The sequence below is a fragment of the Clarias gariepinus genome, chromosome 1 (genome assembly GCF_024256425.1).
Source record: "Clarias gariepinus isolate MV-2021 ecotype Netherlands chromosome 1, CGAR_prim_01v2, whole genome shotgun sequence".
NCBI classification, from domain to species: Eukaryota; Metazoa; Chordata; class Actinopteri; order Siluriformes; family Clariidae; genus Clarias; species Clarias gariepinus.
Window position 1 is genome coordinate 15,164,136 of NC_071100.1, and position 24,773 is coordinate 15,188,908.

Genomic DNA, 24,773 nt, shown 5'->3' on the forward strand with positions numbered 1-24,773 from the left:
TACAGAAAACTCAAACTTTAGGTCATCACTGGTCATACAAGCATTTCACTTCATATCATACTGTGTATGACAGTGTATGTGACAAATTAAATTTAAATTAGATTTTATTGTGGAAGGTTATTATTTCTATTAGCCCTGCTCATTAAATGTGGTTTATAACAGCAGACTTTACGCTATAGGAAAATGACATAGCATTAAATGTATCTGTACATGGTTGAGGTATGTGTGGTGTAAAACACCTGGAAGTGCTTTTATGGGAAAAATAGAGGTTATGCGGCTCAACCCGCATGCAGATTCTGATGGCAGTGTGCTACCATTACCTGAGAATGGAGAGTGTGGTCAACTCGCTGCCGCTCCTCACGCTGCGGCAAATCTTTGCAGCCACTACTTCTGCCTGTTCTACAGTATGTGATGTCGCTGTAGACACTCTGCAGTCTGATAAGGGGTCTCAGAAGTTATGAGCTCGGCCAGGCGCACCTGTTTTTACAGAGAGGTTTATCCATGGCTCCAGTCTCGTACATGAGGTTTACCCACGGCTCCAGTCTCGTACATGAGGTTTACCCATGGCTCCAGTCTCGTACATGAGGTTTACCCACTGCTCCACCCATATGCAGATTCTGACACCCGCATGCTACCATTTATTATCAGCGAATGAGGTGTGTGTGGTCAAATCACTGCCGCTCCTCACACTTTTTAAATTTGATGTATGTGACATGCTCACGGTGTGACATAAAAATTTAATGATGACGTTACCTACTGGTTTTTCAATTCTCTTCTTGGTGTTTAACGAAAGTTGGCATACACTATGTTGCATTACTGTAACACTGATACAGGTCAAATGGCACTACTCTAAAAACAATCATGCCTACTGTTACATCACATTGTGACATAAAATTATTATATGATATTATATTTTATATTTATTATATATAATGTGGGAAAGACTCTATAATTGCCCGTGATGTGTTCCATTAATTTCAATGATGTATATTAATTAAATAAGATAATAAGGAAAAATAAAACTTTGTTAAATTGTTTGTAATAAGGAAATCATGTAAATAAATTAATTAACTAAATAAATATTTTTAATAAAAGTCCTCGAGACTTTTAACATGCATCAAGGGTCACTTTTTCCGTTAGACGACCGGAAGCGGAAATGCTGAATCTAGTAGCGTTTGCAGCGGCGCTAAGTTCACGCGCGCCTTGTTTATAACTGTTTATACGCTCTCTTTTCGTTAAATATGTAGCTATAAATATTATATTTACAAAAAGAAATATTTTTTTTATTATTCTAGCGTGTTGGTTTTATCTTACAGCTGAAAAATAAGCAGTAATCGGCTAGAAACTAATAAAGCCAGTGTAAACAGCGTCATGGCGGCTGCTGGAGCAACGAGCGTGGGAGATATCGAAGAGGACGCGTCGCAGCTGTCCTTCCCCAAAGGTGTGTTTAGTTTAGGTTGGAAGAGTGTGTTTCTGTCACTAATTGTTGATATATTGCCTGTGTGATACGGGCAGCACGACATATAGATCTGTATCAGTTTCTGCGCATGCGCAAATCACAGTAGGAACAAACTGCATTATATGTAGACAAACTGGGTGACGGTTTTGACAGTTGAAGAGTTTGTAGAAATGGGTAAAAGGTCAAAGCTAAAAATAAGCTGATGAGCTTTGAGTATTTTGCACCTTATTTGCACTAAGTTGTACACGTTTTGTTTGTCAGATAAATAAATACACTGGTAATCGGCGTGAATATCAGATGAGAAATGGAAAAAGTAGATCGGATAAAGATGAAGTTTTGTCTTAAAACCACTCCAGCGTGTTAAAATTTACTTACATCACTTCAGCGCTGTTATTTTAGAGGTGAAAATATGACCAAATTATCTTTTCTAATTACTATTTATTGCTGCAGGTGTTTGTTTACATTGAGGAAGTATCTTAGTTTAAATTAGATTATAAAATCTACCACATTAATGTTTACAACATCGCTTTTACTCAACATTTTGGTTTTACTTATGGTGCAGGTTCAACTTCAGGCCGATATTCATGTACTGTACAAAAGATTCAATAAATTCTGTCCAGCGGGTGATTTTAGACGTGCCCACAGTTTAACATCAAGCGAATACCTAAGTTTTGCAAAAGTTTAATTAAAATCTGTCCAGTCAGATTTCATTTTTGATATAATACTGCTGTGACTGTCTGGCTAGAGAGACATTCAGACAGAAATTTTTCTAAAACTGGTTTTGGGTCCTCCCATGTATAAAGCATAAAGATATCATTGAAAGAGCGAGGTCAGACCAATGTATAGACAAAACCTTTCCTTCATTTATATGGATGGAAGCGGCATAAAGTAAGTTGCACCACCATGACCACCTACTGGTCATGACCGTCCTTTTAGTTTTTATAAATTTTTTTCTTTTTTAGCTCCTCTCTCTCTCTCTCTCTCTCTCTCTCTCTATTCTCTGTAATGCTTCTACTCAACCTTTCCAAATTCCCCTGTAGGAGAGAATTGAAGGATCTTCTTTTATTTGTACACAAACATGTGCTGTGTTGTTGTTTTGTGACAGAGTTTGAAAACGCGGAGACTCTCCTGAACTCAGAGGTACACATGCTCCTGGAGCACCGGAAGCAGCAGAACGAGAGCGCTGAAGATGAGCAGGAGCTCTCCGAGGTCTTCATGAAGACGCTGAACTACACGGCCCGCTTCAGCCGCTTTAAGAACCGGGAGACCATCGCCAGCGTGCGCAGGTCTGAGCATCACCACAGTCTCCATGTTATGTTCGGTTTGATCTGGTGTTAATGTTCAGGGGTGTTGTAGTGTTGGCTATCAGAGCTTAGAAGGTCAGGGTATAAATGGTTTGCTTTCATGATTTTGTGATAATGAGCAGCCAACCAATTATTTAACAAAAAAAAATTTATTTCATAAAGCTTAATTTATGAGCTCGTTGTACTGACACCTAGTGGACAAATTTGGTGTAGCAAATGGACCCTAACATCTCAAGCAGCACAATTAATATAGACATTGAATTACAAGTAATATCGCAGTCACGCTTATCGGTTGTGTGGTAGTGGTGTTTAAAAATCCATTGGGCGAAATGTTTGGTCACATAACTACCATCTTTGAAAATTAAATGAAGAACAACAAAAAATATATAGTTGCAAGCAAGAATGACGGGCCCAAGCACCGGGTCCACCGCACAACGTCTGTGTTATTTGACTGTGTTAAACAAAAAGCCATCGCCGCCTACAAAAAGCCATTGCTGCCCAGGTGCACTGCACAACTTGCACACGTCACACACCTTATAGGGCTGCCTAGGCCCTAAATAATAAAGTGCGTTTTTGTGTGTGTGAGTGACATGTAAGGGATAGTGTGTGAGAGAGAGAGACAGGGGTAGTGTGTGTAAGTCTGTGTGTGACGAGTAAATGTGTTTGTGTGTGTGTTAACATCTGTAGTGTGTGTTTGTATGTGTGTGAAATATGAATGTGTGTATCTGTGTGTGTTAACATTTGTGATGTGTCTATGTAGAATAGGCTGCAGATGCTAGAAAATAAACATCACACTATGATGTTCCTCAGTGTGATGTCACTAAACATGTCACTGAATATGTCACACAATATAATGCCACACAGAAAGTTATTAACCACTTTTCGGTGTAAGTTTAAGGCATCGTCATGGCTGACGCATTTGAGATATTAAAAATACCTCCACAATTTTGCATCCTCAATGTCTTTAGATCACATCAGTCCGGTTTGGTGACGATCGTATAAATTTCCCAGGAGGAGTATATCAAAATCCATTGGGTGTGTTTTTGCGAACAACCCAAAATAATCGGCCGCCTGTTGAGTAGGGCCCAGGACATGCGGTGTTTATGCGGTCAATATATGCGGTGCTAAATTTGTTCGGCTCTATTAACTATAAATGTTTCATGTGCATACATGAAAGTGTGTCTGAGCTATGCAGCAAAATCTAGTTTGGCCATAAGACTCACAGACATCCTAATGGCAGCAGATTTCAAACTGTCTGCCAATTTTAATAAGTTTTTGAGTATGTTAATACCCCCAAAAAGTCCAAAAGGGAAAAAAATGAATCTTTAGGAAAACAAGAGGGTCCACCCTATAGTGCTTGGACCCTAAAAACTGCCTATTACGTTATAGCCATTTATCAACTTCGCACTCACACCTTAAAGTGGAAAAACCATATCCAGTCTAATCCTGCAGATTAGGTAAACTGGCATTCACACACTATGGGCAATTTTGGAACACCAGTTAACCTAATCTGCGTGTCTTTAAACAGTGGGAGGAAACTAGAGGACCCAGAGGAAACCGACCAAATACGGGCATAACTCCATGCACACAGACACGAGAATCCGGGAATTGGACCCAGACCCTGGCATGCTAATGCTAACCCTTATCCCCTCGTGGGACCCAGTTTATTTTTAAACAGAATATATAAATCCACTAGTCAGTGTTATTTTGTCACCTAGATTATAGTTTGACAACGTTAATATAAACCATAGACTATATAAAAAGAACCAGAATTTTGGTGTATGCATTTACTTTCTTCATTTATTTTAAGGATAAGTACATAAGCTAAATGTTTTTAGAAAAAACTTATGAATAAAAACATAATTAATAAATCACTAATATTTCACGATAGTGAGACATCCATATACAGTTGTTTAAAACCTGTTTTTTTCTCCCCTTCAACAGTTTACTCCAGCAGAAGAAACTACATAAATTCGAGCTAGCGAGTTTGGCCAATCTGTGTCCTGAAGCTGCAGAAGAAGCGAAAGCACTCATTCCTAGGTAACATCATGTTCATAGTCTTGATTTCTACATCTTTAAAAGCCACATCATGTCACGGTTAATTATTACGCAAGAAGAAACAACATATAAAGGGTGAATGATGATAGTGTCATCAAATTCAAGTTTTATTTGTCATGTACACAACCATACACAGTTGCTAATGCTTATACGACTGTCTGCGACCTAAAAAAAGGAAAGATAGAATAATACAGAAAGATTTGTCTACAAGAAAAGTAAAAATTGCACTAAAAGAATATAATCCTTTTTTTATCTAATGTAAAACATTTGGGATTGAGTACACACATTTAAAAATAAATTAAAAAAACACATTTACAAAAGTTACAAATTAAATAGAAATATATAAAAATATATAAATTACACAGAATATGCAAATTAGTTGTTAAAGTAAATTGTAAACTCCTAAAATATTAAAATTAACAATTTTTCACCATTTAGATGTCAAAAAAATGTCTGTGAGTGATTAGTTTTTTATATATAAGGTATTAATTGTAAGTGTTTAACCCTAATATTTATATCAGGACTGTCTCATTTCATCAATATGTAATTTCCTTCATATTGGTATTTTATGATTTGTTATTAGAATGTTCTGATGTACTTTTCCTTCTCTGTCTCTGTTAGCTTGGAAGGTCGATTCGAGGACGAAGAGCTGCAGCAGATTCTGGATGATATTCAGACCAAAAGAAGTTTTCAGTATTGATTTGTTGCTGTGCTGTCACACACGACCCTGTGCCCTGCGTAAAGACTGGTTTTTTGTTTTGTTTCCCGACTTTGTGTTATTTCGAACAGATTGAGCCTGCATTCCAGATGTTTTAGTACTGACTGTAAAAATAAATTTGATGTCTTTGTAAAGGCTTGTTTTGTTCTCTGGGTAAATTCAGTGGGATGGGTCAAGTCAGTTTTACACACTCATACAATACTGTGCAAAAGTCTTGGTTACCGTATTATCTTTAGTACAAATGTTTAACAGTTTATGTTTATGATGTCTGTATTTTGTATAAAACCATTCACTATTTCCAAACATAATTTAAAAATAAAATTACAGAAGAATATTTGCAAGCTTGTAAAGAAGGCAACATATTACATGACAAACCAGTTTTAAGGTGGATTTTGTATGAAAATTAGAAGCGAGTGTGACAAAGTTGCCAGAAGAACTCATTCTCCAGTAAAAAAACAAACAGCTGTTTTACTTTGAAAACTGCATAACATTTCTGCACCTAACAATACTAATTATTTAAAAGCAAATGTTTTCAAATATCGACTGTTTATTTTATTACTCTAATACCTTTTATAAAAGTTTCTTTTATGTAGAAATGTTTTCAAAAACGTCTTTGTCACACTCCTGTCTATATTTTCATGCAAATTGCAGGAGTTTACTTATTATTACTTTGCCTTTCTTTTATGGTGATGCTGAAGGGGAGTTTTGATGCCAAATGGCAAAAGTCAAAACACAGCAGGTGCAGGCAGATCAGTCTGCAATAATTGATAGCTACACTGTGATTATTTTTACTAACATTTTAGGTAATCCAAATGAGAATATTTACAATCTTGTTACTCATGAATAAAGGCGCATATATACATACACACAATATTGCCAAAAGTATTCGCCCTTAACACCCTTAGGGTTTAATATAATGTTGGCCCTGCCCCCTTTGAAGCTATAACAGCTTCAACTCTTCTGGAAAGGCTTTCCACAAGGTTTAGGAGTGTGTTTATGGGAATTGACCATTCATTCAGAAGCACATTTGTGAGGTCAGACACTGATGTTGGACAAAGGTGTTGTATCAGGATGAGGTCAGGACTCGCTCATCTAAGTCTTTATGGACGTTATGGACCGTTACCACAGAATTGGGAGCATGAAATTGTCCAAACAGTCCCCCCCCACAAAACTTTACTCCTGTTACAATGAAGTCAGGCAAGTGCTATTCTCCTGGAAACCGCCAAACCCAGACTCGTCCTTTGGATTGCCAGACAGAGAAGCGTAATTAGTCCACAATACAGTATACACGTCCACTATTACAAGTAGTATCTTGTACTGTTGAGTCATCAGGATTTTAAAACCCTGGCAGAACAGTGTCATTGAGGTCTGCCTCTTTTGAATGTGTGTGTGTGAGAGAGAGAAAGATGAACAGGTGTGCTGAGTGTATTCCTACTGTCCCGTAATGACAAACTATTTATTTGAGGGAAACATGTTTGTAAAAAGGGGCGTGTCCGGTGAGATTTAGGGGGCGGTCCCCAAACTTCCATACCCATGTTTGAATCGAGGGGGCGTGGTCATTGGAGGCGGTCCCAAACTACTTGTCTCGCTTTCTAAAGCGGGACTTATTAATATTTTTTTTTCGCTGCTGTTGTTCATTATTTGACAATTCATTATTTAATATGAAACGAAACGCTTCCGACTTCAAAAAAACCTCGTCAAGACGCTAATTTACCCACAAAACCACGCGCAGCAGGAGCCAATGAGCATGCGCACTGGAGACTCTCGGTGGGATCCCACACGCATGCGCACTGGAGTCTCAGCAGGAGCCGCGGTGTAACATGGCGACGTACGTGGACATTCTGAAAAACGAGTTTCCCGAAATCGACACTGAAGTATTTGATTATATCACCGGTAAGTAAGAACGTGACGGGAGCTAAAACCCTTGTATATATCACGCAAACGCCGAGACAGTACGTTAGACGGTGTAGGTTTATGGAAGAGGTCGCCGCTAGTTATCACGTATAGAGAGCTACACGAGCGGGGCTTCTTCGGCGGTTTTGCTGATCTTGAGATCATAACGTGGGCGGAAATGGGAATTTTATGATGTGGAGATTTGATGATGTGCTGCACTTCCGGGTCGGTCGCGGTTAGCGTGCTAATTTAGGAAACTAGAGAGATTCAGAGTGAGCCAAGAGATTTATTTTATACTGAGAGTTATTTGGGGGAAGTAGTGTGTGTCCTGAGAAGCAATGCTGTCTTTCTGTTAGTTTAATCTCAGTTCTGTTATTGGTGTAATGTATACTGAATTAAATACTTTGACACGCGCTAAAAAAGTGGGGAAAATCTCTGCTAACGTGTTTATCCTATCCTACGTGTTAAAGTGCCGGGCGTGTGGGCGGGGCTTCTCTCCTTCCTGTCTGGCCTGTCGATCACAGTGATGTTAGCCAATCGTAAGTGTCGGTGAGCTGGTGGGCGGGGCTAGCGGTTTTCTGAGGATGTTCCAGTTCCATATAGAGGAGCAGGAGCAGCAGAGTGGACTAGAGATGAGAAATCGAGAATAATTCACAGAATCAAATCCTTCTCAAAGTCGATCCGAGGTTTTTTATGTCACTTGAATCAGTATGGATTCTGACTGCTTTTACCTTGGCATTCAACTAGAGGGCACTAAATTTCAGTTTGTATTTATCTATGTTGTTTTGTCAGCAGTAAGATAACGTACCGATCTGAGTAAATGAAGAGAAGGATCTGTAAATCCCGAGTCATATAATAAAAGATCGGGTTATTTAGCCCGGATGAAACTTGGATTCTTTGTCCCTAGAGTGACCGGACATGAGCTCCTGGAGCTGTAAATCAGTACATGCAGCAGTACATCTCATCCTCTATCTCGTCCCAAAATATATACATATATCACAATACTACATCACAATACAATGCTCCGCCCTGGTGTGTGACCATAAAATGCCTTTAAGTGATCGAGCAGCGGTATGAGCAACTTCACTTGTCTGAATCAATCATCATTAAATGGCGGACCAGATCCAGAAAAAGTGACAGTTCTATCCGGACCCTGATGCTTTTTGATAAATGAGAATAATTTATATACCAATTGTTGTTAGACTTGGTCGCCATAACGGACCATTTTGGGCACAGGTTTTACACCAGATGCCCTTCCTGGAACGACCCTCCCATTTTATCCAGGCTTGAGACCGGCTATGCATGCAGTGGCTGGGGTTTGGGCACTGGCTGGGACTTCAGCATAAACATTTCAACTATGTATTTTGAATATGTGTCATTCACTAACTATCTCGTAAAATAGAAAAAAAAAAGGGCAAACATTGAACATGCACATGGTTTGAACATTTAACATTAAACTGAGACCAGGGCCATAATCTTCAAAAAAGGATTTGAGAATTAGGAATTAATATATGGTATAGTCCCGTATTACAATACGTTGCTTGGCTGCTACCTATGTTCAGGCTTCTTTCATAAATAACAAGTGAACTAGAAGGCTAGATATTTTATAGCGGCGAGATATCCCTTTGTTGCTTCCCTTCGCATGTAATACTGTAGGAATAATTTATAGACCAGGAATCTGGCACTTCCCCCAATTAATACGATTGTACCATGTACGAACAGTGTGTGGAAGAAACAGAAATAAAGGGGCTAACTCCAAAAACTAAGCAGTGAATGAAAACCGATCCTTTAAAGTATACCAAAAATAAATAACAAATTGTCCACATGGCAATAAATATTTTTGAAATGCCATGTTAATGGTAAATAGCTTATTTTCATAGACTTACAATGGCTGGATATATAGAGATCTGAATCCTAACACAAACATGAAATTCGAACCTCGGCTCAAAGAAACTTTTATTGATCAAACCTTCTTATATTTTAATTCAATAGCGCTGGCCTTAAAGTTCAGACAGCAATGCGGTTGGTTCTCCTTTTCTTGATCGAAGGATTCTTGAGTTGTGTTTTTGAGAACATGACTTCTGAAACGCTTCGCTCTTCAGAATATTAAAGGTTAAAGTCCCTTCAGTGAAGCGGTGGATTGATTCCTCGGTGTGTTTAATAGCGTGTGATCCACACGGTGCTGATTTGTGTCATGTGACCATGCTGCTACAGGAGTGCTGGACAGCGGAGGTTCGGATTTTGAGGACGGAGAGGAAGTGTTCGACGCCATCGGTGGGGTTCTGCAGGAGGTCGCAGCCGAGAAGAACGAAGACGACGTCCGAGACATCTGTCTGCAGCTGTTTAACACGCTGAAGATGTGAGTGTGACGGGCGGGGAGTGGGACAGTCTGAGGTTGGGACATTTACTAACTGGGAGTCTGCTACTCTGGGGATCTGACAGTCTGGGAATCTAAGAGTCTGACGCCCTGGAAATTGGACATTCTGACGCTCTGCTAGTCTGGGAATCTGATGTTCTGGGACTTTTAGAACCCAGCAGAAATCAGTATGAGAACATATAACATAAAGCACTTACTGTTATTCTTACCTTTTAATTCATTGTCTCTTTCTGTCTCATTTCTTTTTCAATGTGTCTCTTTCTATCACGCATACACTTTCTCTAACTCAAAATGAATCTCTCTCTCTCTGTTTCTTTCCTTGTTTACCTTTTTCTTTTTCTATCTGTCTCTGCCTGCCTTGTCCTCCTGTCTCACTCTGTTGACTTTTCTCTCTCCCTCGCACTATTTCACTCTTTTCCTTTTCTTCTGTCCTTCTGCCTTTGTTCGTTTCTCTGTCACCCTGCTTATCTTCCTTTATGTCTGTCTGTCTTTCTCACACACTCTCACACTTTCTTTTTCTCGTTCTTTGTGCTGTCTTCACGCTGACATTTCTCCTGTAATTCTCTCTTTGTCCCCCTTTTTCATTCTGTCACTCATTTCATTACATCTCTCCCTGTTTCTTGTTCGGTCTTTTTCTGTCTTCTCTCTTTCTTTTTGTTTTCTGTTCTACACTTTTCATTCTCTTTTGTCTGACTTTTTTTTGTGTGTGTCTTTCTTTTGCTCTGACTTTTTTTTTGTTGTATCTGTTTTTCTGTTTCTCTTTCTGATGTTCTGTCTTACCATATATCTTTCTCTGTCGTTCCTGCAGTAGCACTAACTGTAACTCTAACCAGAGGCAGGTTCTGCTCGACGCTCCTGTGCAGCTTTCGCAGATCTCCGCAGAGTCAGGTGAGTCCGTCTTGTGTTGTCCCGGTGACGTGTGATGGAGTGTGAATGGGGAGACGTGAACAAACGAAGTGCTGAGCTCACGTCTGCGTTTGTCTGACTGTCTGATGTGTTGTTTGCAGAGTCGTCTGTTAGTGATGTGCAGGGCATTTGGATGGTGAAGAGGGCCCAGGGCACGGTAAGCCGTGTCTTTTGACACTGCAGCGCACCACATACCAATATTTATAATTATATACAATATTTTTAGTGTGTGAGTGAATGTATAAAATGTCTAAAGTGCGGTATATTGTATGTGTGCGCATATGGGGGAGAAATAAGTCGGCCTCACCGGTTTCAATGAATCAGTCTGGGAGCACAATGGTAGAAAAATGTCTGTCCTGTCTGCCCCCCACCATTTAAAAGCGCAATCTCGCAAGAGTATAATGCGAAACCAAAACACCAAACCTGTGTTTTTTTGTTTGTTTGTTTTTTCTTTTTTGTTTGCTTTTTTGCCTTATTTGGGTCAAAGGTGTACAAGACTCACTTTGTTGGACTTACAAACTAATTCGACTTACAAACGTGCTTCCAGTTCATAAGTCGGGGACTTACTGTAACTTTTCACTTTTTTTTTTTTTTATGTTTTTTTGTTTTGTTTTTGATGAGCTCATACGACAGCTACCAACCAGTGAGAGAGAAAGCTAACACCAAACCCGTTTTCTTTAAAGATTGAAACATATATACACATACACAAACGTACAGGGCATGTGACAAGGGGTCCGTTCTTTCTACGTCGCTTGACACATCCGAGATGAGTTGACACATCTAAGATGAGATCATCGTGCTAATTCCGATCTGGCTAAGTTTGTTCTTTGAGCTCACCTGTTGTTGGTGATTAGTATAGCTGGATTGAGTTGACTAGGATTATTGCGCGCTCGTGCGTTGGTTTAAAAGGCGATATGCATCGACAGTAGAAAAACTGATCACAACCCCTGCCATGGATTGCCCCCCCACATAATCGGTATCAAACATTATATTAGAACATAAATTCATAGGTTAATGGTTTACAAATAACATGAGACAATAAAATAAGCAATATGAAAATAAATGTTGTATATGAAAAAATAGAAATATATATATTTTTTCAAATACATGTATACTTTTATATTGTTTATTTTATAATAAAGTGAGTTTAGTCCAAGTTTTCATTATAATTTTTTTTTTTAGTATATATAAATATTTATTTGCATATTTATGACAAACTCCTAAAAAATAAATGTGTCACAAAATAAACATTATACAAGAGTTTGTATTAATGGTCTTGACGGCTGTCTCGTGCCTAGGGTTTATTATAATAGTAGTATCATATTTGATAATAATAAACCTATGAATTTATGTTCTAATATACATACACACACATAATCGCTATCAAATATATGTATGTGTATATACATATACTTTTCTTTTCCCACGTGAGTCAGTCCTTGTCAGTCATGCGCTAACCAATCAGATGTGACCTAGCCATTTCAACCAATCATAAACCGCCAGGAGCGCAGGCTAAATCCTGTTTACATGAAATAATAGCTTACGGGACATGTTGCTATGACAACAAATGCGAGAACCGCATTAAAGAACGAAACAATCCAAGATCAGGACAAATCCACAACAATCAAATCCAGCTAACTGAGTAAGCGATGTACGAAGAACCATGTGTGCCATGGAAAGGAGGTTGGGCCTAATGAGCAAACTAAAAGTACAGGCTGCACATAATTATAATTATATAATTATAATTATTATTATAATGGTTTTTTAAACAAATAAATGTGCCAAGACATTAACAGTATCACTCGTCATTTTTTTTCCCACCCCACCAACCCTGACGCAAGGCAGTTTCCCTCTCTTGACTCGAGAATAGAAGACCTTAAATTGATAGTAATATATATACATTTTATTGTTCTTATTATTATTTTATTTATTTTCATTTTTTTGGAAGCGTCCTTCTTTTCTGTTCTCCGGCCCCAGAGGTGCACCGCAGCTGTGTTTAAAGCTGAGGTTTCATGGATAAGGTTGCGTAACATATCCACCTGCATTAACGCTCATGTGTAAAACCATTTCCTGTTGCTCATCCTCACGACCGTTTTCTCCTACTCAGACTGTGGATGCGAAGAAGTTAGAAAAAGCCGAGGCCAAGCTGAGAGCTAAGCACGAGCGGAGGAATGAAAAAGACGCACAGAAACCCACGAACCCGCTGTAAGTGTCTTGCCTTATGTGTATGTGTGTGTATAATGTGTGTATGTGTATATATTACTCACACTGCGTCAGCCAAAAGCTATTATATTTTAATAGTCTATTATGTTATATTAATATAATATTATCATATCTATCAATACATAATACTTAGCATGTGTATATATATATAAACGAAATGTGTGTGTATATAATATATATTACACCTATTAAAGCTCTGCAAGTTTTAACAGGGAGGGTGTTCAAACTATTTATAACCGCTCCACTTTACCATTACTCACAGTATAAAGGAGACGATTGGGCATTAAAATCTACTTTATTCCCCACAAAAATGATTTAAATGATGCATTAAAAGCATCACAAGACGATGACTTGCACATCGCTTTAATCTAAATTGTTTTGGTCCATCGGGTCACGTACAAGACGTGCGCGGAGCTCATGAGGTGCTTTTTCCGATTTTAAGAGAAACTGCCAAGCACTAAACAGACCGGAGTGTGCTGCTAAATTAAGATGGGATAAATTTGTCAGTTTAATAAATGATGATGGCCGAGGGTCATGTATTATTCATAACTACGTGGTGAACGTCTTCCTCCCTCAGGGTCCTGGAGGAGGCGTCGGCCAGCCAGGCTAGCAGTAAGAAGGAGAGCCGCGTGGACATGTCGGGGAAGAACCGCAGCTACGACATCCGGATCGAGAACTTCGACGTGTCGTTCGGAGAGAGGCGAGTCACCGTATACATGTTGAGCTGCTCAGACACACGCTATATGATTGCTGGAGTGATTGTTTCAGAGACGGTTTTTATCCTTCACGAGGTTAATAAGTCGTGACCAGTTACAGGTAGCGCTCTCTCTTTCTTTCTTTCTTTCTCTCTCTCTCGCTCATGAACACACCCAGACATTTTCAATGAGGGAGCAGAAACTCCTCTGTCTGGGAGGTTTGTTTTTGGGAGACGTACAAATATGACGTTCCTGGAGATGTTTACTAAGGACATTCAGCAAGGACGGTTCTGGCTGTCACAAAAAGTTTTACCACCGAGGTTCCTGCCATAAATCTAAACACAATGTCACTACAAAGACCCCCAACATCCCTCCCTCCGCCCTTTCTTCTGCTCAAAAACACAGTCATTTTTATTTAGGAAACATAAGCTTCTCTGTCCTGGAGATTTTTTTTTTTTTTTTTTTTTTTTTTTTTTTTTCCACAAGTTCACTGAGGACATTCAAGAAGGACGTTACTGAAGTCACATCTGGCTGTTACGAAGTGATAACCGCCAAGATTCCCTCAATAAATTTTAACAAAATGTCACCACATCAACCACCTCTTTTTCTCACTCTCTCTCCTTTTATTTATTGAGGTTCCTACAGTTGTTTCTGTTCTGTTACGAAGCAGTTACTCCTAGGGCAGTGGTGCGTGAGGTTAGGTTAGGCTGTGAGATACTGGGTTATATTGATCAGAAGATCGGGGGTTTGAGCCCCAGCACCGTCAAGTTGCCACTGTTGAGCTCTCTTGAGCAAGGGGCTTATCCCCATTCTGTTCCAGTGGTGCTGTGTCCTGGCTGACCCTGTGCTCTGACCCCAGCCTTATAACCGAGATATGCAAAAAAAAAATCATGGCGCTCTGCTGTAAGGTACATGTGACAAATAACTCAATTTATTATATTATAATCTATATAAAACCCAGGTTTGTTTTATAAATAAATAAATAAATAAAAATAAACTGAACAGCACATATATGACTAATCTTATGTGGATTATAATTAATCTTATGTGGATTATGGTTAATCTTAAATAGATTGTGATTAATCTCAGCGGGATTGTGGTTAATCCTATGTAGGTTATGGTTAATCCTATGTAGATTGTGGGTAATATTTTGTGGATTGTGATTAATCTTATGTAGATTATGATTAATCTTATGTAGATTGTGATTAATCTTATGTAGATTATGGTTAATCTTATGTAGATTGTGATTAATCTCAGCAGGATTGTGATTAATCTTATGTAGATTATGATTAATCTTATGTAGATTGTGATTAATCTTATGTAGATTATGGTTAATCTTATGTAGATTGTGATTAATCTCAGCAGGATTGTGATTAATCTTATGTAGATTGTGATTAGTCTTATGTAGGTTATGGTTAATTTTGTTATGTATCTTTTGTGGATTATGATTGATCTTATTTTACATAGATTGTGATCAATCTTGTGTTATGTAGATTAGGGTTAATCTTATGTGGATTATGATGAGTTGCACGGCCCAATGTATGAGCTGTTTCAATAGAAATGGGAACATACTCAAAGGAGCACATTAAAATTATCTTGTAACCCTTTGACCAATCAGAGTGAATCACTCGTCCCTGCTGTTGTGTACTTGGTTTTATTTTGTACAGTAGTGATAATGTCACTGTGTTGTGCTTGTTGTTGAAATCTGATTATGATGGTTCAGGTTCAGCTGCGGATTTCAGCTATGCTTTTTTTTTTTTTTTTTCCACCTTCTAGTCATGCTTTTAGGTTGTATATCAACAGATAACCTACATACAAACCATTCACTTTTACACTAGGTTAAGTATTTGTGAATATTTGTAGAGCTGTCCGCAGGTGTGTTTATTGTGGTGTACGCGTTTCCGCAGGTCTCTGCTGCAGGGGGCCGAGCTGTGTTTGGCGAGCGGTCGCAGGTACGGCCTAATCGGGAGAAACGGTCTGGGCAAGACCACGCTGCTGAAGATGCTGGCGAGCCGCAGTCTGCGCGTCCCGGCGCACATCTCCATCCTGCACGTGGAGCAGGAGGTGGACGGGGACGATACGGCCGCGCTGCAGAGCGTGCTGGAGAGCGACACGGTCCGAGAGGAACTGCTCACCGAGGAGCGCTCGCTCAACGCACACATCGCCAACGGAACGTGAGTAGCGCGTGTATCGCTGTGATTAACTGAGGGACGAAGAAAGGAGAGAGAATTTGTTCTGATCCTGTGACTTTTTTTCCCTGTAGAGCGGAGGGGACTGAAAGCCTGCGTCTGTCCGAGATCTACGCTAAACTGGAGGAAATCGAGGCAGACAAGGCACCAGCCAGGTGAACATTTAGGACAGATCGTTCCTCATTCCTGTCGTTTTGCTTCAGTGTATCTAAAAATCTCATTTTTTTTTTTCATTTTTTCTTCCCAGAGCTTCAGTGATCCTGGCAGGTTTAGGATTTTCCCCTAAAATGCAACAGCAACCAACCAAGTGAGTGACGTGTTCAGCTACAATTCATCAATCAGATTATCATCACTTTAAAGCAGCCATCTGTAACATTTCCAGTCATGCAGCAACTGTAGAACTTTTAAGAGAACTTTGAAAGAAGCAGAATTTGCAATATTGTCACACACTAGACGTGCAAGTTTTTTTTTTTTTTAGTTTTTTTTTTCCTGGGTCAGATGCTTTAAAGATGACAAATATTACTGTGTTAATCCACGTTTTCTTTCTTTCTCACTGTTTTTTGGTAATGAGCGTGTGTTTTCTCTCCACAGAGAGTTTTCTGGTGGTTGGAGGATGAGATTAGCGTTAGCACGAGCTCTGTTTGCAAGGTATAAACATTTCATTTATGAGAAGAGAAAAACAAAGCTTCTCACGAGACAGAGTGCACGAGTTGACGTGAAAATAATTCACCGCACTGATTAGTTTCCTTATTCATTGCTAACGTTATTACTGTAGATGTTTAATACTACTAATAATAGTAATAATAATGTAAATAGTAATACTATTGAATGTAATAATAATGTTTACGCTGCTGCATTATAATATTTAAAATGTAAAATGCTGCAGAGGTTAATTATTACTTTGTGTCCTTCCTCTGTCCCCTGTCTTCAGGCCTGATCTTTTGTTACTTGATGGTGAGTAAATCTGATTTCTATGAACACACACCTGCAGTATAGAGTACAAACGAACTGTGTGCTCTAACACAACCGATTCGTTCTCCTCCTGCTCAGAGCCCACCAACATGTTGGACGTCCGAGCCATTCTGTGGTTAGAGAATTATTTACAGGTACGTGACTTCATACGGATAATAAATTAGCTTAATGCTGTTTGTTTGTTTTTTTGTTACTGTTTATTCACTAGCTGCATGCTGTTTATATCATCTAAGATTTTAATTTAAATTAATTATTACAAGTGGAGCTGTATGATTCAGTTGATTTATGCAATTTAATCAATCTTTTGTTGATCGATTATTATTTTTTTATTTTATTTACATGTGTATAAAAGTTAAACGATCAAAAAATGGCAGTTGGTTTAAAAGTATATCACAGCTTTCAAAGAAAAAACTCATTGCTTGCATCAAATGCTGCAAATGACTTGCAAAAAATGCTCTTGTTTTTCTTCTTTTGATTTTTTTCCATAACGGTTGGTGCAATACCACCACCTACTGGACTGGAGTGGACCAAAAAATTCTCTGTGGTGGGGGTTTTGTACAAGACGTGACAAAAAAAAAGACAGTTTAGTTTTTGATACTTTTGCTAGTTTTAAATAGTTTAAGAAAAACTTTAAAGAAATTTAGCTGCTCTAGACAGCCTTTAATACTTAATCGAATCAACAGTCGCTGACCTTTAGCGCAGTGCTCTGAGCTAGTTGTGCTGTTTAGCACTGATTTATTTCACAAACGTAATATTTTATGTATATGTACTGAAAAATTGCCGCACTGTATGGCCGATTCATGTATGGCCGCACTGACTCCATCTACAGTACGTTTACGGTCGAGGTGGTGAAATGTTGCAGTTCCTCTATGATCCTCAAGGTGGCGCGCTCTAAACTATTGACACACTGACAGGCAGCTCACCATGGTGTGTGGTAGGATTAATTATATGCTTTAGAATTATTGTATTGGAACATTTAGAAAATCGTGACACTAACAGAGTCTTAATACGAATTTAATCAACACCTGTGTATCGTGATTTCGTATTCCTGGTGATTCTCACCTCTAGACTGCTCTGATGATTGTAGTATTGTTTTGTGTTTCTTATTTTAGTTTTTTATTTTATTATTATTATTTCTTGGTCGCTTTTATTAAGAGGGCCCATAAGGTCTGATTTATTTATTTGAGGTTTGGATTCAATGAGAAAATTGGATGATAGTTATAAGAACTCAAGGGGGATGAAACGTAGGTTTGATTATCAGGTTATAATTTTTGAGAATAGAAACAAAAGGAAAAAAATGCACAATTGAGTAATCCGGTGTCTGTCTGTCTCTGTATGACCTCAGACGTGGCAGTCAACCATCCTCGTGGTGTCTCACGATCGGAACTTCCTGAACGCCGTAGTAACCGACATCATCCACCTGCACTCCCAGCGTCTGGACAGTTACCGTGGCGATTATGAGAACTTTATCAAAACGAAAGAGGACCGACTGAAGAACCAACAACGGGAGTACGAGGCTCAGCTACAGTACAGAGAACACATACAGGTACACACACACACACACAGCTTTTAAGATCACTGTCACTTTTTTTATTTTATTCAACTTTAACATATGTAGGTAATTCATATTAACATGAATCGGCTAAATAGTGTGTATAAATAGTTTACCTTCAGACCGAGTCAGACTTTATCAAGTTATTCACCTGATTATTTGCCTGATTTTTAAAAAATTATTATTTATTTATTTATTTTTAGCCTATTTTTCAATTTATAATAAAAGTGATCAGCTGATCAGATTTGTACATAACGGATTTTGTACCGAGCACAAAAGCTTCCCAGTGGAACAGGAGAAACATATTTTTTAATGCCGTTACATTCTAAAAAATCACGCATGGTTAAAACCCTCCGATCTGCCTTTTTCTCCAAACTCTGAGGTAAATTAGTCTTCGACCCACTCATTACACATGCTTACACCAATCTCAAAACATAACGAGCGCTAATTAGTCGAAGATTCCAGTGTTAGCAGCCACCTAACCCGCGCACTCACTGTCGAGTTGAGTTTCGAGGTGTTTGAGTAGGTAAAATGTTGCTGTTCCTTTATAATCCTACAGGTGGCGCACTCTTTACACTATTTACAGATTTTCATCCTCGTAGGTAATGAATCATTTGCTAGGTTTGTTTAGAAATAATAATTATGCTGCTCAGTTAAATGTTAAACTCATGTATTTAAAGTGATTAGTTTTCTCCCTTAAACAAGGTTTAAGTCCAGGTCCAGCTGCAAGAGACTAGAGCACACCCGGGATTTGAACTTATAATAATATAATGGGGTAAATGGGCAATGTGAATCAGCATCAAGATGTCCTAACAGTGTTATTGGTCTTTCTGCACCAGGTGTTTATAGACAGGTTCAGGTACAACGCTAACAGAGCCGCGCAGGTCCAGAGCAAGCTGAAGCTTTTAGAGAAACTGTAAGTGAGCCTTCAACAAGCTTCATCTTTATATTACACATCCAGGTCATTCCACTTTAACGCCCTCGTGTTTTTTTGCTTTTCTTTGAACAGCCCCGAGCTTAAACCCATAGAAAAGGAATCTGACGTCAGTTTACGGTGAGTTCTGTACGGAGGATGTGTTGGTAAATGCTTCTGAATGTTTGTTTTTTTTCTTCTATTTTAATGAAATGAGCGACGTCCTTGTGTAATGATGCAGTGTCTTTGTTTCGCAGGTTTCCGGATAACTTTGAGAAGCTTTCTCCTCCCATCCTGCAGTTAGACGAGGTGGAGTTTCACTACTCGGCCCAGCAGCGGCTGTTCACTGGCCTCTGCGTCTCCGCCGATCTCGAATCGCGGATCTGCATCGTACGTGACCTCGTATTTGAGACGGAGCTGCTGGTTTATGGTTCATTAGGATTGGTTCAAATGTGTTGTGACTTTTTTTTCGCAGGTAGGTGAAAATGGAGCGGGAAAGTCCACGTTATTGAAGCTGCTCATGGGCGAGCTGACACCCGTAAGCGGCACCAGACACGCCCACAGGTGAGGCATTGTTTTCTACCCGGGATTACATGCGCAAGCAGCAGTGTCGTGGGATGTTCAAGTCAAACCGGGACTTTTGATTTTGCAGAATAACTGTTATGAGAATGAAAATCTCCCTTTATTTCTCTACATAATCCCCTCCTGCACTTATCCTAGTGTTTCACTAGTGCTTAAACACCATCAAGGTAGAAAGTTTTCTTTGAAATCTTCTGTAAATATCAATCATGAGAGTTCATCACGAGTCCCTTTTAGATTTGAACATTCCTCGTAGTTTAAGATATAAAGTCCGAACAGGTTTAAATGGTAAAACCTTATACAAATAGACTAATTATAGCGGCTCTTAAATTACCTGTTTTGAATGTTTGCTTATTTCCCCACAGAAACCTAAAGATTGGGTATTTCAGTCAGCACCATGTAGACCAGCTGGACCTCAACGTGTGTTCAGTGGAGCTGCTGCTCAGCAAGTTTCCCGGTACAGTATGACAACCGAAGAATTAATGACTCACTCTAAACATGCATTTACGGAGCAACTTCACTCTGAATGACATACTGGTCTATTTTTACTTTGGTAATTGGTTTCCCGCATTACCCAGAATGCTGTCTGACAAATTGATGATAGTGTTTAGTCCTTTAGTCTGTCTAGTTCCCTCACCTCCTCATGTGTACACCCTGATCAAACAGACCACCACACATTCATTGCATTCTGGGACTTTGAATCCAGTGTACAGGTAGTCCCAAACTTATGAATGAGTTCCTTTCCACAGGAGCACGTTCGTAAGTCCGATTTGTTCTTAAGTCAGACAACGTGAGTCTTATACACCTTTGACATGGATATACAATATAAATCATACCAATTCACTTCTCTTAATCTTTGTCCCCCTTTCCTCACACTGCCATTATGTGGCCAAATACCGTAACTGCGTCTAAGGAAATTAATCTCTCAGTGAACTCTAACAGTGTTGTCTCTGCGCCTTTAAATCGCGAGGGGAATCGCAGATGCCCTTTGACTCTGAGCTGTTTTCCACTGAATTGGACTGTGAACCTTGTTTTGTTGGGGATTTTCCGAAATTATGATTTTCTATCATTTTCTATCATCGTGCTTCCGGACTGATTCATTGAAACTGGTGAGGCAGATTAATTTCTCCCGCACCCTCACAGTCACACACCTACAATATACCAGACTTAAGACATTTTATACATTTACTTACACACTGATAATATTGTATATAATTGTGAATATTGGTATCTGGTGACAGGAGTGTCTATTTTTTTGTACAAAACACGTAAGCTACTTGAACCGTGATTAAACCGCGGTCTGTTGGTATCTGCGAAAAATTCGTAACTCGTTGTTCGTAAGTTGGGGACTACCTATATAATTCACTCTTTGTGTTTCTCTTTAATATAACATTCATTGTTGCTGAAAATGTAGTGAGTGAGAATTGGATGTAGGAGACAACAGACATCACAGTCCTATTTCAGGGTGGAGATTTTCCTTTATAAAAGATTTCCCTTGTGTCCAGGTCGGACCGAGGAGGACTACAGGCGTCAGCTGGGGAGGTACGGGATCAGTGGCGAGTTGGCGACGCGACCCGTGGCCAGTCTTTCTGGAGGACAGAAGAGCCGTGTCGCTTTCGCTCAGATGACCATGCCTTGGTAATTCACAAGTTTGTGCAGCGAGTCGTGTTTTGAGCGCATTAAAAAAATTAATAAAAGCCTGTTTCGTATCATTGCTTCATCTTGACACTCTAAATTTTCAGTCCCAACTTCTATGTCCTTGACGAGCCGACCAATCACCTGGACATGGAGACCATCGAAGCTCTTGCAAAGTCATTAAATGTATTCAAGGTAAGTGTATAATTTTTCCAAATCAGAGGGAACAGGTTATTTTTCTAATACAGAGAATTCTTTTTTAATTTGTTAAAACTCTGAGCTGTTTAATTTGTCTAATCTTGAAGTGTTTTATTACTCAGCACGAAATGTAATCATTCATTTTGATGGTGTGACGTTCTCTCTCCCTCTCTCTCTAAGGGTGGCGTGGTGTTGGTCTCGCACGACGAGCGCCTCATCCGGATAGTGTGTAAGGAGCTGTGGGTGTGTGAAGGGGGTCGAGTGCAGCGCATCGACGGCGGCTTCGATGAGTACAAGAACATCCTGCAGGAGCAGTTTCGGAAAGAAGGCTACCTGTGAAGAACCTTGCGTCATCCACACCCGCGCGCGCACACATACACACGCCATTTAAAACTGACCCCAGCGCGCTCGTTGACTCTGTGTACACGGTGGACTCCAGCGTACAGTGTCCCTCCAAACCAGACCTCCTGGAACCAGAACCGGAACTGATACTAAAATTGGTTCAGCACATGTTCCCAGCTTTCTGACATAACTTCATCACATCATCGCTCGCTCATGCTGCTGTGGCTCATGCTGCTGTGGCTCATGCTGCGTCCTTTTCTGATCATGTGACACGAGGCTCAGGCTGGGGATGTACTTGCTGGGCTTCTCCGCACAGGGTCATCTCATTTCTGCACATGAGCAAAAAAAATAATAAAAAATGAACAAAAAGAAGAAACCTGAGGCAATAAATGTTAAGTGAGGGGGATGTGTGCGGTTTGTTTTGTTTCGATGCAGCTGTCGTTAACTTATCAACATCAGTTTTAGATCATGCTAATAAAAATCTAACGTACAGTCAGTTTTAACCTGCTGCTGTCTGGAATTAATTCACAAGTTCGTATTTTCTGTTATGAGTGTTATTGGCCAAAACACAGTATCAGTGCTGATTTTTTTTTATTTTTCTATGATATACATACAGAATAATACATACATATAATACAGAAAATGTGTTGAATGTGCAGAAGCTACTTCTGAAGTTTATGCAATATGGAAGTGACCAATCTTGCTTCCCTAAAAATTTCAGTTTAGCCGTTTTGGGGAGATGATTCTAAATGTGCCCAAAAAATGGCAGTTTTGTAGCGTTATACTGTCTCAAATTTAAATATTTAAATAATTTAAAATGCTAATTTATTATGTTTCTTTGAGTATTGATACTAAAATTGGTGTAAGCTTCTAGAAGCATATGACCAATAAAAATTGTTGCTATTAAATTGGTTTAAGGTAAATGCTCACCTATAAAGTAAAAAATCTGTAGTGTCCGTAACCATGTCAAATTCAAGTTGTGATATCTTAATTTTGCCTTTTAGAATAATACACATTTTCAGGTTTCTTTTCATGTGAAATCTAAACTTGCCAATTCATCAATTAAGATCAAAGAAAGATTTAAATTTAAAAAAAGTTAGTCACTACTGTACATATAAGGACATGAAATTGAATTTAGCAAATGTATTTCTTTTTATCTGATAAAAATATAAATGTATGCATATTTACAAAAAAATGCAACATGGATCAAGAGATGAGAAGCATCAACTATTATGAAAATTGGTGTTTTATGATCCTATTTAAAATCATTTTAGCTCCAATTACATGTTTTGGCCGTATAGTGATTCACAGTTTGTTTATTTCAAACATGGGCATTATTTCTATTTTCTATTTAAGTATGTAGTCAGCATACTTATTTGTATTTTACACAACAGCCCATAGACCCTTATTAAGTAGGTTGTCACAATGTTATGGATGATCACTGACATTTTTCATGTCTACTTCCGGCAAAATGAAGATGAGGTGTCCAGTTATTCCCTACATCATTCACTGTTCCCTTGAAATAAGCAGTTTCGCTCCCTGCATTTTGGAATCATACAACTTGTCTGAACACCCTGTGCGTTACACGTCGCAGGGAACTTCTAGCCAATCGGAACACAGATTTATTCTTCATATCCGTAGTGATCCATCGAGTAATGGTGTTGCCGCACTTTCAGCTGCTCTTTGTTTAAGGCTGCTGTGGTTCTAGCCTGAATTTCTTTAGACTACTGATATCGCACATTTTAGAGACTATGAAAACAGTGATAATTTAAAGAAGATAAAACAATAATTTAAACCTGAATGCGTGTCATAAAATGTACAAAATGGCAGCTGCAGTCTTCAGGTCTATCTAATATGACTTGCATAGTACAAGCTAACTAACATCAGATATACACCCCACCTTTTTACTAATGTCATAAATTTACAAATATTTGAATCCCTTGCATTATTATTACATAATACTTTTATAATAATATTAATATTATATTATTACATCATCAAGCGATTATGATTAGTTTGTTTATTAAACCAGTTATTTTGCTCCACCAGCACATACTTGTTGGAACTTACTAACCACGATTGCGGGAGCCAGTGACCGACAGTTGGTGTAATAACCAAGGGTGAAAGTGAATTCTTACTGGTACTACATAGTCAAAAGGTGAGGAGAAGTTTGTGGTGTCATTCCTGTAAATTTCTTTTAATATTTTGACTTATTCCACTTTATAATATCAGCTTAATTAAAAACTGGGTTTTGGGGTTGAATCCCAAATATCGTTAAGTGTAAAGTTAAAGTTCTATGTAGGGTGTACGATCCCTTTTACCACACAGCAAGCGTTAGAGAATGATTTGGACATCAGGCGTGTATTAGGATCTAGTTAGTGTTGTTTAAGATGACAGATGTGTTTTCTTGCTAAAAGTGCTTCTGTGACTGGTTTTAAATATGTTTTTTCCAGGCAGTTTTTTTTTTTATACAGACCTACCTTCACCCATGCCGACCGACAGTTACAGTAGAGTAATGAATGATTGTAGAACACCTGGGATGCAAAGGTGATGCATATAGTAAAAACTTCCCGGTGCTGTTATATGCTCCGTCACCACTCTTGGAGAGGAATGCCTCTCGTTCACTAAGATTATTCTGTCGGAGCTAACTGTTGAATAATAATAAATGGTGCATGAAATTAATCCCAGGTAGTATACAAGGTCTATTTTTTTTATGCTCCAGTGAGACACTTTGACTGATAGGTAATTTTTCTTGTCCCT

At 38.8% G+C, this 24,773-nt stretch overlaps 2 protein-coding genes across 2 annotated transcripts; both read left to right on the top strand.

The window, feature by feature from the left end:
• The first annotated feature begins 1,153 nt into the window (after nucleotides 1-1,153).
• On the top strand, nucleotides 1,154-5,673 carry polr2d (RNA polymerase II subunit D). The gene is made up of 4 exons (XM_053498730.1): nucleotides 1,154-1,441; nucleotides 2,565-2,745; nucleotides 4,708-4,803; nucleotides 5,443-5,673. Exons 1-4 carry the CDS (start codon nucleotides 1,372-1,374, stop codon nucleotides 5,519-5,521), a joined length of 426 nt encoding a protein of 141 aa, XP_053354705.1. The 5' UTR covers nucleotides 1,154-1,371; the 3' UTR covers nucleotides 5,522-5,673.
• Nucleotides 5,674-7,245: 1,572 nt separating this feature from the next.
• On the top strand, nucleotides 7,246-22,853 carry abcf3 (ATP-binding cassette, sub-family F (GCN20), member 3). The gene is made up of 21 exons (XM_053504507.1): nucleotides 7,246-7,432; nucleotides 9,647-9,791; nucleotides 10,618-10,697; nucleotides 10,817-10,872; nucleotides 12,823-12,920; nucleotides 13,516-13,638; nucleotides 15,541-15,807; nucleotides 15,897-15,977; nucleotides 16,070-16,129; nucleotides 16,414-16,470; nucleotides 16,754-16,776; nucleotides 16,873-16,928; nucleotides 18,140-18,340; nucleotides 19,186-19,262; nucleotides 19,356-19,400; nucleotides 19,517-19,649; nucleotides 19,735-19,823; nucleotides 20,204-20,295; nucleotides 21,344-21,476; nucleotides 21,581-21,668; nucleotides 21,852-22,853. The coding sequence occupies exons 1-21, from the start codon at nucleotides 7,360-7,362 to the stop codon at nucleotides 22,008-22,010; spliced, it is 2,136 nt and encodes a 711-aa protein (XP_053360482.1). The 5' UTR covers nucleotides 7,246-7,359; the 3' UTR covers nucleotides 22,011-22,853.
• The last annotated feature ends 1,920 nt before the right edge of the window (nucleotides 22,854-24,773 follow it).

Bases quoted from the DNA above. Each gene is read 5' to 3' on its own strand.
- abcf3 (XM_053504507.1), top strand. From the start codon at position 7,360: ATGGCGACGTACGTGGACATTCTGAAAAACGAGTTTCCCGAAATCGAC. The intron at 19,824-20,203 runs GTGAGGCATTGT...ATTTCCCCACAG, and splicing joins GGCACCAGACACGCCCACAG to AAACCTAAAGATTGGGTATT. The intron at 21,477-21,580 runs GTAATTCACAAG...CTAAATTTTCAG, and splicing joins GCTCAGATGACCATGCCTTG to TCCCAACTTCTATGTCCTTG.
- polr2d (XM_053498730.1), top strand. From the start codon at position 1,372: ATGGCGGCTGCTGGAGCAACGAGCGTGGGAGATATCGAAGAGGACGCG. The intron at 2,746-4,707 runs GTCTGAGCATCA...CCCCTTCAACAG, and splicing joins ACCATCGCCAGCGTGCGCAG to TTTACTCCAGCAGAAGAAAC. The intron at 4,804-5,442 runs GTAACATCATGT...TGTCTCTGTTAG, and splicing joins GCGAAAGCACTCATTCCTAG to CTTGGAAGGTCGATTCGAGG.